Here is a 13,426-nt window from a genome sequence, read left to right as displayed (position 1 = left end):
ACACCTGTGTTATGATATTCTCTCATCTCCCATCTTTATTTACTCTCCATCAACACTTCCGCTGTTTTATTCTCATCATAAGTAGCCGTGAGTCATGAGCCCATGAAAGAAGCAGTGTGTCATGCAGAGATGGATACATGCAGCAGCAGTGTGTGTACGGTAACAGCTCATCATCCTCATTCACACCGTCTGGGAGCTTTAGCTTGTGGCCGGTAGTGTCACCTCCGTGAAGCATTGTCTGTCATAACCCAACAAGACCGGGAGCCACTTTTAACCATTATCTTATGCATTATTTTATGCTTTATCTATTAAAAAAATAGCAGATATACAATGGACCCCGCCCACTGAAACAATTAATGATTGTAACTAAATAACCTTGCAAGTTACAACTGTGTATTTATATGGTAGAAGTGGTAGAAAAGCAATTTACCAGGCTTCGCCTCGTGCCACAACCCTGAAACAGTGGTAAATCAGCCAACAACCCACTCCCTCTCGTGGTAAATGGCTTACATTTGTAACTCAAATATTTGCTTCTGGCGGGGTCCCTGGAACTACATATTTTGACTTGTGGGGGTCCTTGACACGAAAACCTTTTGAGAACCACTGATTCAGAAGAAGGATTTAGAAGACATTTATAAAAAAAATCGGGTCAAAATACTCAAAGACTTGCATAAATGTCCAAGATTTTTCAAAAATAGCAGAGCTTGTATATCTGCTATTCTTTATCTAATAATGCGTTCCAGCCAGGTCTGAGTGTCATAAGCAGTGATAGAGCAGTGTTGTGCCCAGGGCACACAGACACACGCCTGACACGCTCACAGCCAGATCCGCGGCCTCGCGGAGCCTTGCTTGGCCATTCAGCGCGTTAAGCCGCAGATTCCTGAGCGTTCTATGGGTCCTGGACGCCTCGGTGTCTGCCGTTCCCACGGCGGCGTCATCATGTTCTCCTTGTGATGATCTGCTGCTGCCGGAGTTGTTGTCACCGTCGTCGTCAGATGATGTCCCCGTCCCTCTCTGCTGCTCTGCCTGGCTGCTGGCCTGTCTTTGATCAGCCTTGATGCGCAGATGCTCTGCGGAATGAGAGCACATCATTATCCAGTTGTTTGCCCCCGACAATGTCTGGCTAATTGTTTTGGCCGCTTATTGAATTAAGCACTTCTTTGAGCCCTGGCGTCCCTGTTTTGGGAACGGAACCAGGGCATATTTTGTGGAGTAGACATAGGCATATTTTGTGGGCATAGACATACAGCAGGGCCTGGGCCACAGGGTAGTGGTCCAGGCCCCTAGGCTGGTAATCCAGCACTTGCAGCGTCGCAGGTTCGAGTCCCAATCTTGACAACCTTTGCTGCGTGTCACCCCCCCCCCCCCCCCCCCCCATCTCTCTCCCCGTTTCCTGTCAGCCTACTGTACACCTATCAATAAAGGCAGAAAAAGCCCCAAAAATATCTTTAAAAAAAATTGAATATTTGGGGCATAAACATTGGCATAGACAGGCACATTTTGGGCACAGACGTATGCATATTTGGGGCATAGACCTCTATAGGCATATTATGGGCATAAACATAGGCATATTAAGGGCATAGGGCAAACGTTCTTTGGAAATAGCAGATACTGTATACAGTCCTATAGCAGTTGTTAGTTCTGCTATTTTGTCTATTTATCTGTCTTTCTCATTTTAAAGTGGTTAGCAAGCAGGGTTTATTACAATAACTACATTTATTGCGTGACTGATTAAAAAGCAGAGGAGGTAATAAACAGGTGGGACTGTTTTCTAATGTCACCTGCTTTGCGTCTCTGTGTGCACCAATACCTGGGGAAATCATGCCACCTTGTGGCACACACATGTAAAGGCTGCAACACAGAGTTGTGTGTACAGTACTGCTGTCTGTCTGTCTGTCTGTCTGTCTGTCTGTCTGTCTGTCTGTCTGTCTGTCTGTCTGTCTGTCTGTCTGTCTGTCTGTCTGCCTGCCTGCCTGCCTGCCTGCCTGTCTGTCTGTCTGTCTGTCTGTGCATCATCATATGATCTTCGTAACTTCAGGGAGACTTACCCAGAAAGACTTGGATGGGTACAGTAACCATAGCAACGATGAAACAAAGAAGTGCTGCGTATGCCTGTGGAGAAAAAGAACAACAACTACATTATAGATTCAGAAAACATGTAATATGCAAGGGTCTTTATTTGTCTGTGTCGTTTGCCTCTTTAACTCGCAAGACGCCAGCTCCGACTGAGAATATAACAAACACACAGACGTGAGGTGTGCAGGGTACAAACTGTCAGACTGCCGTTTACCCAAAAATAGCAGATAAGCTCAACGCATGTTGTGATCTTGTAGCTGTTTTACACTATTTAAGTAAATAATCCCCTGTGAAAACACGATTCGTTACGTTTCTGCGGTGTCTCTAAAATATGCTGCCTTTTGCCAAGCTTTTCTGTTGTTCCGTATATTTTCATCATCATGATTCATGCATAAAACCAGGCTATTATGGATGCATGATTCATATTATGATAGGATGGTTCATCACTAATTCACGTTAATAAACACACACCAGTGTGCATGTTGTATTCTGGCTGCCACCATCCCAGCATGGAGTCATTAAACCACCGCTTCACAATCACTGGAATTAGGTTGCATTTTGAAGATTAACACTGAGAACAGGGGCGTCAATTGGGTATGGCAGGGGTATGCAGCTGCCATACCCCGGGTCCAGGGGGGGAAATAAAAGTTACTTCCATGAGTTAATCCATGAATGTCTCTTTGTCTAACTGTGCTGGTTATTATGTTGTTAAATTACAGTAAAATTACTACAAATGCGAAATCTAACAAAATGGTCACTTTAACAAGGTATTATAATTGCCATATCCAGCCCAAGAAACCGTAGAAACGGGGGGGGGGGGGGAAACTAAAATGTACTTCTTAAAATAAATGTATCGTGCCTGCCCTGTTGCAAAGGTATGGCAACATGACTGGTGTCTTGCACACACGCGAAGGCGCGCGTGCTTAGCATCCTTAGCTTTTGCTGAACTGACACCAATGACTGAGAATGTGACAGTGTTAATGTCATAAGCTTGTCTTTAAACCACTGCTTCTCAATGACTGGATCAGGTAAGGTTCCATTTGTGAACTCTCTGAGTTACATTAACGCTGAGAATTTGACAGTGTTCTTATCATATTAGCTTGTCTTTAACTCAATGTAGAATAGAATCCTGGCTACTTGAAAGGTTAGCAGACTGGTCATGTTCCTAAAGTATTGTTGTCTTATTGCGACCGTAGGTCGCACTTACTACAGAAAGCTCCACCAGGTGTCCGTGCGTCAGTCCGTCACACGTCACACGTCACACTTTTGCCCTGCTCATATCTCCGCAACCGTTGCCCCGATCCATGCCAGATTTTGCACACACACTCCTTACCTGCCAAACTAAAACCTCCAAGGACCCCCGGAGCTCCCCCAGATGTAAAAAATGTCCAAATGTGCAAAAATGACCAAATGACCACCCCAACGGGGCTGCTCACGGGGAATTCCCGGGGACCACCGACTCCTTGTGCTCCAGAACGGATGCAAAAGTGGTGGCGCCCCCAGTGGAGGACCCCCTGCCACTGCAGCGCACATAAAATGCCGTAACTTGGGCAAGGAGCGACCGGGAGAGCCGGGGCCGGTACCTATTCGTCCGCCTCGGCGGCGCGGAGACCCCACCCCTCATTTCTCACATGGCCCTCTTCTAGCGCCACCTTCAGGCCGATTTTTGAAAGCACATTTTTGGACACTGCTCCTCCAATTTTTGCCCTAAAATCACGCAAATCGCTACACAGTATGTCTACACTCATGTCATCAACATGGATCCGTCCACATTTTTTGGGGACACTGCTCCCTACTCTTTGTGTATACATGTGACCTACGGTCGCTTATCTCCCGATTAGGGAGTCTTACTGGTTGTTATTGAAATGACACTGTTTCTCTTTATTTCACTTTATCTTTTGAACAAAGAATGACAGGTATTTGTATTTTATTTGCTAAAACTTGATTGTTTTAGCCTTAAAAAAAAGAAATGCGTATGCTCTGTTTTATTAACCATACATGTACGTCTATGTTTTCAATGTTGTGTAAGGGGGACCAAAGCAGAAATAAGTGCATAGACTTTTCTGTTTATATTTTTCTTGTTGTTGTCGATTGTCTTTTAACCTTCTATATCACATATATGTCAAACTCCAGGCCCGGGGGCCAAATCAGGCCTGTGAATGAATTACCGGTATCTTTGTCCAGCGGGATGATATTTAAATATTTAATATTGCACACACCATCATAATACTACAAGTCCCACAATGCACTGTGAGAGCGTTGGTGCATAGGCCTATGTCTTTATTTGTTTTACTTAATTTGTTTAATGATTAATAATATAGGCTGTGTTAGGTCCAGGTTCAATATGTGCACAATCATTTCAATACGTTTTAAATAAACCAATTCCCCACAGTGTATTTGAGTTTGATATCCCTGTTCTATATGATGGTTGCAAGCAATCAAATAAATCAAATCAAGAATCAAATAAATTGCTCATGAAATGCATGAGCGCTGAGTTAAAGTCAACACACACGTGTGCCGTCATAGACCTGTGTGTTGTTAAAGGGATATTTCACTTAAAAAAAAAAAAAAAAAAAAAAAAAAACGTTTTGTCATTGTATCGTCTGATCAGGCTTTTGGGAAATTTTGAATTTCTTCATTCAATATTTAGATACTTGATATTCATTTCCCCCTTCCAGGACCTTCATATACAAACCCATTATAACTTTAAACTCCATTTTAACCATGATAGATTCAATTAAAACACCTGTCCTTTTTTAGGGTGACTCTTGACACCCTCCAAATACGTGAGCAGGCCGTGTTTTTTCGATAACATTTTTCATTGATTTCTATACATTTTTTGTGGAAATGAAAATTATTAAATACAATAAAAGATTATAAAAAATAAATGAAAAAGGTTATCGAAAAAACATGGCCTGCTAACGTATTCGGAGGGTGTTAGGAGTCACCAGAAAAAAGGACAGTTGTTTTCATTGAATCTATCATGGTTTGTATAGGAAGGTCCTAGAAGGGGGCAAAATGGGGAAAATGAATATCAAATATCTAAATACTGAATGAAGAAATTCAAAAACTGTCCTGGGTGTTCCCAAAAGCCTGATTAGACGATAAAATGACAAAAAGTTTTTTTGAAAGTGGAATATCCCTTTAATTACTGTGACCCTCACATTTTGGTGACTTACAGTAATAATTGCAATTATTAGAGGAATTATCGTGTCCATGTGTTCATCAATGTCATCGAGGAGCACTCGAGAGCACTAACAACAAATCGTCTCTGTCGGGTGGAAACCTCTTATGTCCAAAACTGTTACTCTTCAGGATTCAAAACGTTTGAGCTTGTAGATCTGCTACTTGTGATGCTTTGGTGTGTAGTGCAGGGTTCCCCAATTAGTTTTCCTCAAGGGCCGAATCATGTCTAGGGTACCAGGCCGAGGGCCACAACATTGCAGGGGGCGATGATGGCGTTCCGGCTACTCCAGCGACAGTTCAGATATCGTCGTTGTCGTTGTTTTGCATTTATCGTTTAAAAATTATTTTAACTAGTGAAAACAGCAGATCTACAAGCACACAACGCCTCCCGGTGCGAGGCGTTGTGTGCTTGTAGATCGGCTGTTTTCACTACTTTTGTGCGACGGCCTTGTATGATTTGCGAAAGAACGTACAAATTTGGAGATACGAAATTCCCACCCGACAACGACGATATACTAGGGTTGTTGCTGCTCTTATACCACCATTATTACTGGGGTTGGTGGGGGCCAGACAGTAGCCCCCCGCGGGCCGCAAATGGCCCGCGGGCCGCCTATTGGGGAACCCTGCTGTAATGTGATCAGGTGGGGCGTTCATTTACGGGAAAAAACACACAAAGTTAAAATATGGGGATAAGAGGTTTCTGCCCGACAGCAACTAAATGATCCTAAATGTCATTTCAGTCCCCCGCTCTGAAAAGCCAGCGCTCTAGAGTTGACACAACGCTCACCAAGGTCACTCTGAAAAGCCAGTGCTCTAGAGTTGACACAACACTCACCAAGGTCAGCAGCGCCGTGCAGCCACTCATCCTCGTCAAGGCCTGTCCCACCTGGACCCTGAGCAGAGCTAGAGAGCATGGAGTCAGCCCCTCTGCAGGCTCCACCGACACACATCTGTACACACAACACAACATGGTGTAACACCTCCTCCACACATCTCTATACCAGTGTTTCTCAATCTTTTTTGGCTTGAGTACCCCCTTTCCCTGATTTCTGAATCCAAGTACCCCCTTTACCCGGCAACAACATTTTGCTTATAAAACTGCAATTAAAGTATAAATAAATAGTGGTATATGACGCTATATATTAAGCCTCCATTCAAAGAATATAAAATCACAAATAAGAAGTGAAAGAGTTTCAAACGGTTGTCACATCAATAACTTCAATACAAACAAACAACTTTAAAACACATCCCAGTTACCTGGTACCATGTCCTTTGGGTTAGCAACTCAGGCATATCAAGTTTCTCCATGTGTCTTCATTTAACATAACAGTACATGTTTTTTTTACCCTCCTAATTCAATTGTAGTCAATTATTTAACTATGAACAATATTAGCATGATTTGCACCTTTTTTTTACTTTTTGGAGTGATTTTCTTGAGTACGCCCTGCAGTACAGTTTAGGCCTTTGCATTTAGGCCTTTGTGTACCCCTAGGGGTACAGCACGTACCCCCATTTGAGAAACACTGCTCTCTACTGTACAAAATGTCACAAAACAGTCCCGATCCCAACAGCCTTTGCTGCGTGTGCCCCTTTCCTGTCTAACTACTCCACTATCAATAAAGACAGAACCTTGATTAGAGGTTATTATGGGCTGTAACATTAGGAGTTATGGTTAGGGTTAGTTTTGAAGGAACATAGCGCTGAGAGAACACATACAGATGTTCCATTGGCAAGACAGTAGATTTTCCAGTGGACTGGCAGAACAGTGAGCTTGTAGATCAGCTATTTATGCTATTTTTATATGACTTTCTCTGACATTCGAAAGTTTAAATCCACCCATGAAGATGGATTCTGCTTTTAATTAGGAATGAGTGGTTGGTTTTTTTGCCACTGCAGGTTTCTGCACAAATATATGTTTCAATCTCCATAAAAAATAAGAAAGTCAAAACAGGGAAAGAAACCTGTGGGGAAAAAAATGCACGTCTGCCAAACAAAGCCAGAATACCTTTTCTCTTGGTGTCCCGGAAGACTATGCACGATTTGCTGCCAGAAAATTAGAGGTCTTAGCATTTACCTCCTTAATAGTAAGACATCATCTTATTCTCCATTGGACCACCCTCTAGTACCCAATGGCTGAGAGAAGTGATGTCCTTCTTAAAATTAGACAGGATTACATATTCTACTAAAGGTGATCTAACTAAATTCCCCTAAAAATGGAATCCTTTCTTGACATGTTTTAACTCCATCTCATCCCCATTCACTGAATGATTGAGCCCCCCCCCAGCCCCCCCCCCCCCCTCTCTCCCTCTCTCCCTCTTTCTCTCTCTCCCCTTGTTTTGTTTTTGTCTTTACTTTTTTTCTTCTTGTACTTTGCCCAGCAAGCACGGTCAGGACCTGGACCAATCAGTGACGTCTGGATTGGGGCCAGATCACAGCCCATATGGGGATGATCTTGACGTCATTACCAGGACGTCATATGGACCTTTTTTTGTATGACAGGATTTATGTTGATTCAAATCAGGTGATATTCTAGGCCAGATAAATACCATAACTAGTCAGATATGTCCCAGAATATAACCTTATATGCTCATATTTCAACTAACATTACAAACAATAGCAATTGCTTGTTACAGATGTGACTGATTGTACCTGTGCCTAAACTTCTAATAAAAATATTAAGCCAGAATACCTCTGTAGAATCTTCTTCACCAAGACGTCCAGTGTGTCCCCGTGTGTCCCGTTGAAGATGTCTCGGACGGTCGGGGGCAGAGCGTGGCCTTCCTGGGCCATGACCGCCAGGTTGAACATCCCCTGTGATCAAAATTATAAAAACCACAAGACCGTGTAACCGTCAGTTTGATGAGTCAATAATAAACGCCAGTATAATTCTGTTTGCTGTTTTTATTACGGCAGGCTAAAGCCAGCAAAAGGTTAATCCATTTAGACTGGGAACACATCACTTTAACCATTAATTTATGCTTTAACGATTGAAAAATAGCAGATATACAAGCTCACATCCATGCTGTGAGTTTGTAGATCTGCTATTTTTGAAAAATCGATAAAATGTTTGCAAGTCTTTGAATATTTTGACCCAATGTTTTCTAAATCCTTGAGTTAAAAAATAAATAAAAAATCTATCATTAGTGGTTCTCAAACATTTTCATGTCAAGGACCCCCAAAAGGTATTTGGCTGCGGACCCCTATCTTTAAGTATGTTGTTCCAGGGACCCCCAGAAGCAAAGATTTGAGTTAGAAAATGTTTGCTTTAAAAGAATATAGCATATTCAAAGATTTGCAAATATTTAAAAATAGCAGATCTACAGGCTCGCAGCGCGGCACTCGGTGCTGCACTGCAAGCTTGTATATCTGCTATTTTTCAATAGCTAAAGCATAAAATAACTCCCGGTCTTGCTGGTTTAATTATCTAGCATGGTGGGTGGGTGGGCGATGAGATTACACAGCCTCTGCTAAACCTGTCACCTGAGGACTCCCCGCCAGTGCCGCTCTGCCATACATCCACACGGCCTCGGCAGCCAGAGATAATGAGTCTCCTCTTCTCCCGCGTTGTCTGGCAGCTGCAGCGGCATCGTGGTAGTAGCGGTCTCCCATTCTCAGAAGCCCTGGGAATGAGACATACAGAGAGACTTCTAAGAGGTGTACTTGACGCCGACGAGCGGAGATTGACGGAGGGACGTGGGCGAGTGTGTATGATATGACCTGACACACACAGAGTGTGTATGATATGACCTGACACACACACAGAGTGTGTATGATATGACCTGACACACACACAGTGTGTATGATATGACCTGACACACACACACAGTGTGTATGATATGACCTGACACACACACAGTGTGTATGATATGACCTGACACACACATAGTGTGTATGATATGACCTGACACACACATAGTGTGTATGATATGACCTGACACACACATAGTGTGTATGATATGACCTGACACACACACAGTGTGTATGATATGACCTGACAGACACATAGTGTGTATGATATGACCTGACACACACATAGTGTGTATGATATGACCTGACAGACACATAGTGTGTATGATATGACCTGACACACACACAGTGTGTATGATATGACCTGACACACACACAGAGTGTGTATGATATGACCTGACACACACACAGTGTGTATGATATGACCTGACACACACACAGAGTGTGTATGATATGACCTGACACACACACAGAGTGTGTATGATATGACCTGACACTCACAGAGTGTGTATGATATGACCTGACACACACAGAGTGTGTATGATATGACCTGACACTCACATAGTGTGTATGATATGACCTGACACACTCACAGAGTGTGTATGATATGACCTGACACACACACAGAGTGTGTATGATATGACCTCACACACACAGTGTGTATGATATGACCTGACACACACACAGAGTGTGTATGATATGACCTGACACTCACAGAGTGTGTATGATATGACCTCACACACACACAGTGTGTATGATATGACCTGACACACACACATAGTGTGTATGATATGACCTCACACACACACAGTGTGTATGATATGACCTCACACTCACAGAGTGTGTATGATATGACCTCACACACACACAGTGTGTATGATATGACCTCACACTCACAGAGTGTGTATGATATGACCTCACACACACAGTGTGTATGATATGACCTGACACACTCACAGAGTGTGTATGATATGACCTCACACACACAGTGTGTATGATATGACCTGACACACACACAGAGTGTGTATGATATGACCTGACACTCACAGAGTGTGTATGATATGACCTCACACACACACAGTGTGTATGATATGACCTGACACACACACATAGTGTGTATGATATGACCTCACACACACACAGTGTGTATGATATGACCTCACACTCACAGAGTGTGTATGATATGACCTCACACACACACAGTGTGTATGATATGACCTCACACTCACAGAGTGTGTATGATATGACCTCACACACACACAGTGTGTATGATATGACCTCACACTCACAGAGTGTGTATGATATGACCTGACACACACAGAGTGTTTATTGCGACCATCAAGTCGCAGTTACTATCAAAACCTCGACCAGCTGTCCGTCAGTCTGTCACAAGTCACACTTTTGCCCTGCTCATATCTCCGCAAACGTTGCCCCGATCCATGCCAAATTTTGCACACACACTCCTTCATGACCCTCTTCTAGCGCCACCATGGGGCCGATTCTTGCAAAACACATTTTTGGACACTTCTCCTACAGATTTTGCCCTAAAATCACGCAAATCGGTACACAGTATGTCTACACTCATCTCATCACCATGGAGCTGTCCCATATAGCGCCACCATCAGGCAGATTTTTTCAAACACATTTTTGGACACTGCTCCTACAGATTTTGCTCTAAAATCATGCAAATCGGTACACAATATGTCTACACTCATGTCATCAACATGGATCTCTCCCATATAGCGCCACCATCAGGCCGTTTTTTTGGGACACTGCTCCTACACATTTTGCTCTCTTCGCTTATCTCCCGATTAGGGAGTCTTACTGGTTATATGACCTGACGGACACAGAGTGTGTATGATATGACCTGACAGTCACAGGCACTCACCGGAGGAATGCGCGTCGTAGTTTAACACAGAGTGGTTGGTGTATCTCCACTGGCAGTTGGAGCCAAGCCTCAGCTCCTGCAACAAAAGGATGCATGTACCTTGTTTAATCATTAAGACCTGAAAAATACCCAAAAATGTCTTCTAAATCCTAGTTTTCTGAAAAATACTACAGCAGGGGTGGGCAACTTTGATGATAGAGTATTTCCACACTCACTCCAGGGGGCCACATTTCATACTTATTTTGTAAATTAATGTCACGAATAAGTAGCAAAAAATAGACAGTCTACAAGTGCAAAACGCAGCATGTTTTCCGCTTGTAGGCTGGCATTCTTTGCAATTTCTTTGCTATACTAAAATGCATTTAGTTATACTTACAATATCTTAATTTATGAACTTTATTACATGGACATAAAAAACTGAATACATTTTACTAGTCATCAAGTCCTGTTTTGCACGTTTGGATTAGAATTAATATATCAGTATTCCAATATTAACCTGTGGGCCACATTAAGTGAAGGTGGGGGCCGCATGTGGCCCCCGGACCGCCAGTTGCCCATGTATGACCTACAGTATGTTCCTATATCAGTGATGCCCAAACATTTCATGTCAAGGACCCCCTAGAATTATAGCGAATCGGGAGTCTTACTGGTATAGTATGTGACCGTGGACCCCCATCTCAAAATATTTCGTTGCAGGGACCAAGAGAAAGAAGGATTTGTGTTACAAATGTCTGCTTTAAAAATATATAATATATTCAAAGACTTGCACAAAATGTTCAAGATTTTTCAAAAACAGCAGATCTCCAAGCACTCGGTGCTGTGCTGTGAGCTTGTACTCCTATCTGCTATGTTTCAATAGTTAAAGCATAAAATAATGGTTAAAGTGACAACCCTTTTCATATCAAGGACCATTATGTATTTGGCATTTTCGCCATGGACCATTTGACGAGATTTAACCTCTCAAACCCAAAACCTAGAATTTTATGGTTGGATAAGATGTGTGCTGTATTGATGCAGTACCATATAGCAGAGATGACAGGCACACGTTGATCAAAATGACAATTCTTCTACATTCTCTAATTGTGTAAATGTCTTTATACAAAGGTAAACCTTTGTATAAACTAGGCCAGGGGTTCCCAAACTTTTTTGGCTTAGGGCACCCCTATCAAATGTTTCTTCATCCGAGGCACCCCTTATATTCATAATTTTCACTCCCAGCACCTTATATTTATAGCATATTTTTAGAAGGGGAAACTATAACAGAAATAGCTGGACTTAAAGCCAGCAAATCATTATTTCGAACGGTAAAGTAAATTATAATGCTTTGTGCCTTTTACTATCTTGTGTTCTTGATCATGCTAGCCGTATTTTATACTTTACTATTCGGAAATTGCATTAAATTTGCGATTTCTGTGTTAACTCTATTAATTACAGGTGGTTAAATATCTGAAAACACAAATTGACATGAATCCAAAATTCACTGACGATTGTGCTGTCAACCGATGAAACTACTGTATATGGAATCTATGACGAGGTTGTGGACCGGTCCCTGCTTCATCTCTCTCTCAACTAAGGGGTCCCTGGCCTGAAAACATTGAAGACCCCTGCTCTACACCAAATCTATAATAAAGTAAGTAAGTAAGTAAGCCTTGCCGAGCCATGAGTCCCATATGACTCGGCCGAGCCATGAGGCTCATAGGACAGGAGCCTATCTCCTGTTTCTGTAGCGTGAGGCAGCTTTGATGTACACCCCCTGGACATGTACACCCCCTGGACATGACGCTAGTATGTTGCAGGGACTTACCCCCAATCCAACCTTTGATGCTGAGTGCCAAGCAGGGAAGCACTGGGTCCCATTTTTGGTATGACCCGACCGGGGTTTGAACCTCCGATCTCCCAGTCTCAGGGCAGACACTCAAACCACTAGGCCACTGAGCTGGTCTATAATAAAGTAGGCCTATTATAAGTATTGCTCAGAAAGGGATCTAATATCAAAAGAAAGAACAAGGTCCCACACCCTGTCTGGGACTGTCAGGACAAACTAAATGTTCGTGCTGATGAAACCAAACGTCCAATTAATAATGAACATCCTCTCCAGACAGAGCTCTTACTTTGATTTGATATCACAGATCTCTGTCTGAACATTTGGACCTTCCTGGTTTACACACCCGTCACTAACCTTTGTGCATCAGCCTTCTTTTAACTTTATACATTTGCTCAAAATAGGGATGCCGGGGACAATACTTACTTTTAACTTCTATTAAATTGTAAAATGTTGATATTATCAAACATAAATCAAACATCGGATACCAGACATAACATGTCAGTTCCCAGAAGGAAATGCATGTACCGGTATTTCATTTAGTAATTAGCCCATGATAGCACCCTCGATGGCCATATTGATTGATTGATTGATTATTTTAAGTGCCCAACCCTCATGGGTTTATGAGACAACATTCTAAGCTTACAGCATGTTTTACAATATATTCATACATTAAAATACAAATACAATTATACAGAGTATTCTGT

The 13,426-nt window shown here is 42.5% G+C and overlaps 1 protein-coding gene across 1 annotated transcript in view; it reads right to left on the bottom strand.

Moving 5' to 3' along the window:
- Positions 1-756: 756 nt before the first annotated feature.
- The window catches only part of LOC308285689 (protein sel-1 homolog 3), a gene marked incomplete at both ends in the record, with an annotated part of 64,137 nt that continues 51,467 nt past the window's right edge, over positions 757-13,426 (bottom strand). The window contains 6 exons of the mRNA XM_080726534.1: positions 757-1,070; positions 2,049-2,112; positions 6,098-6,212; positions 7,952-8,073; positions 8,743-8,882; positions 10,898-10,973. Coding sequence (XP_080582660.1) covers positions 757-1,070; positions 2,049-2,112; positions 6,098-6,212; positions 7,952-8,073; positions 8,743-8,882; positions 10,898-10,973 — 831 coding nt within the window. The remainder of the gene's footprint in view (positions 1,071-2,048; positions 2,113-6,097; positions 6,213-7,951; positions 8,074-8,742; positions 8,883-10,897; positions 10,974-13,426) is intronic.

This window comes from Nannobrachium achirus, assembly GCF_963921795.1.
Source record: "Nannobrachium achirus genome assembly, chromosome: 1".
NCBI lineage: Eukaryota > Metazoa > Chordata > Actinopteri > Myctophiformes > Myctophidae > Nannobrachium > Nannobrachium achirus.
This window is presented reverse-complemented; position numbering and strand designations above follow the sequence as displayed.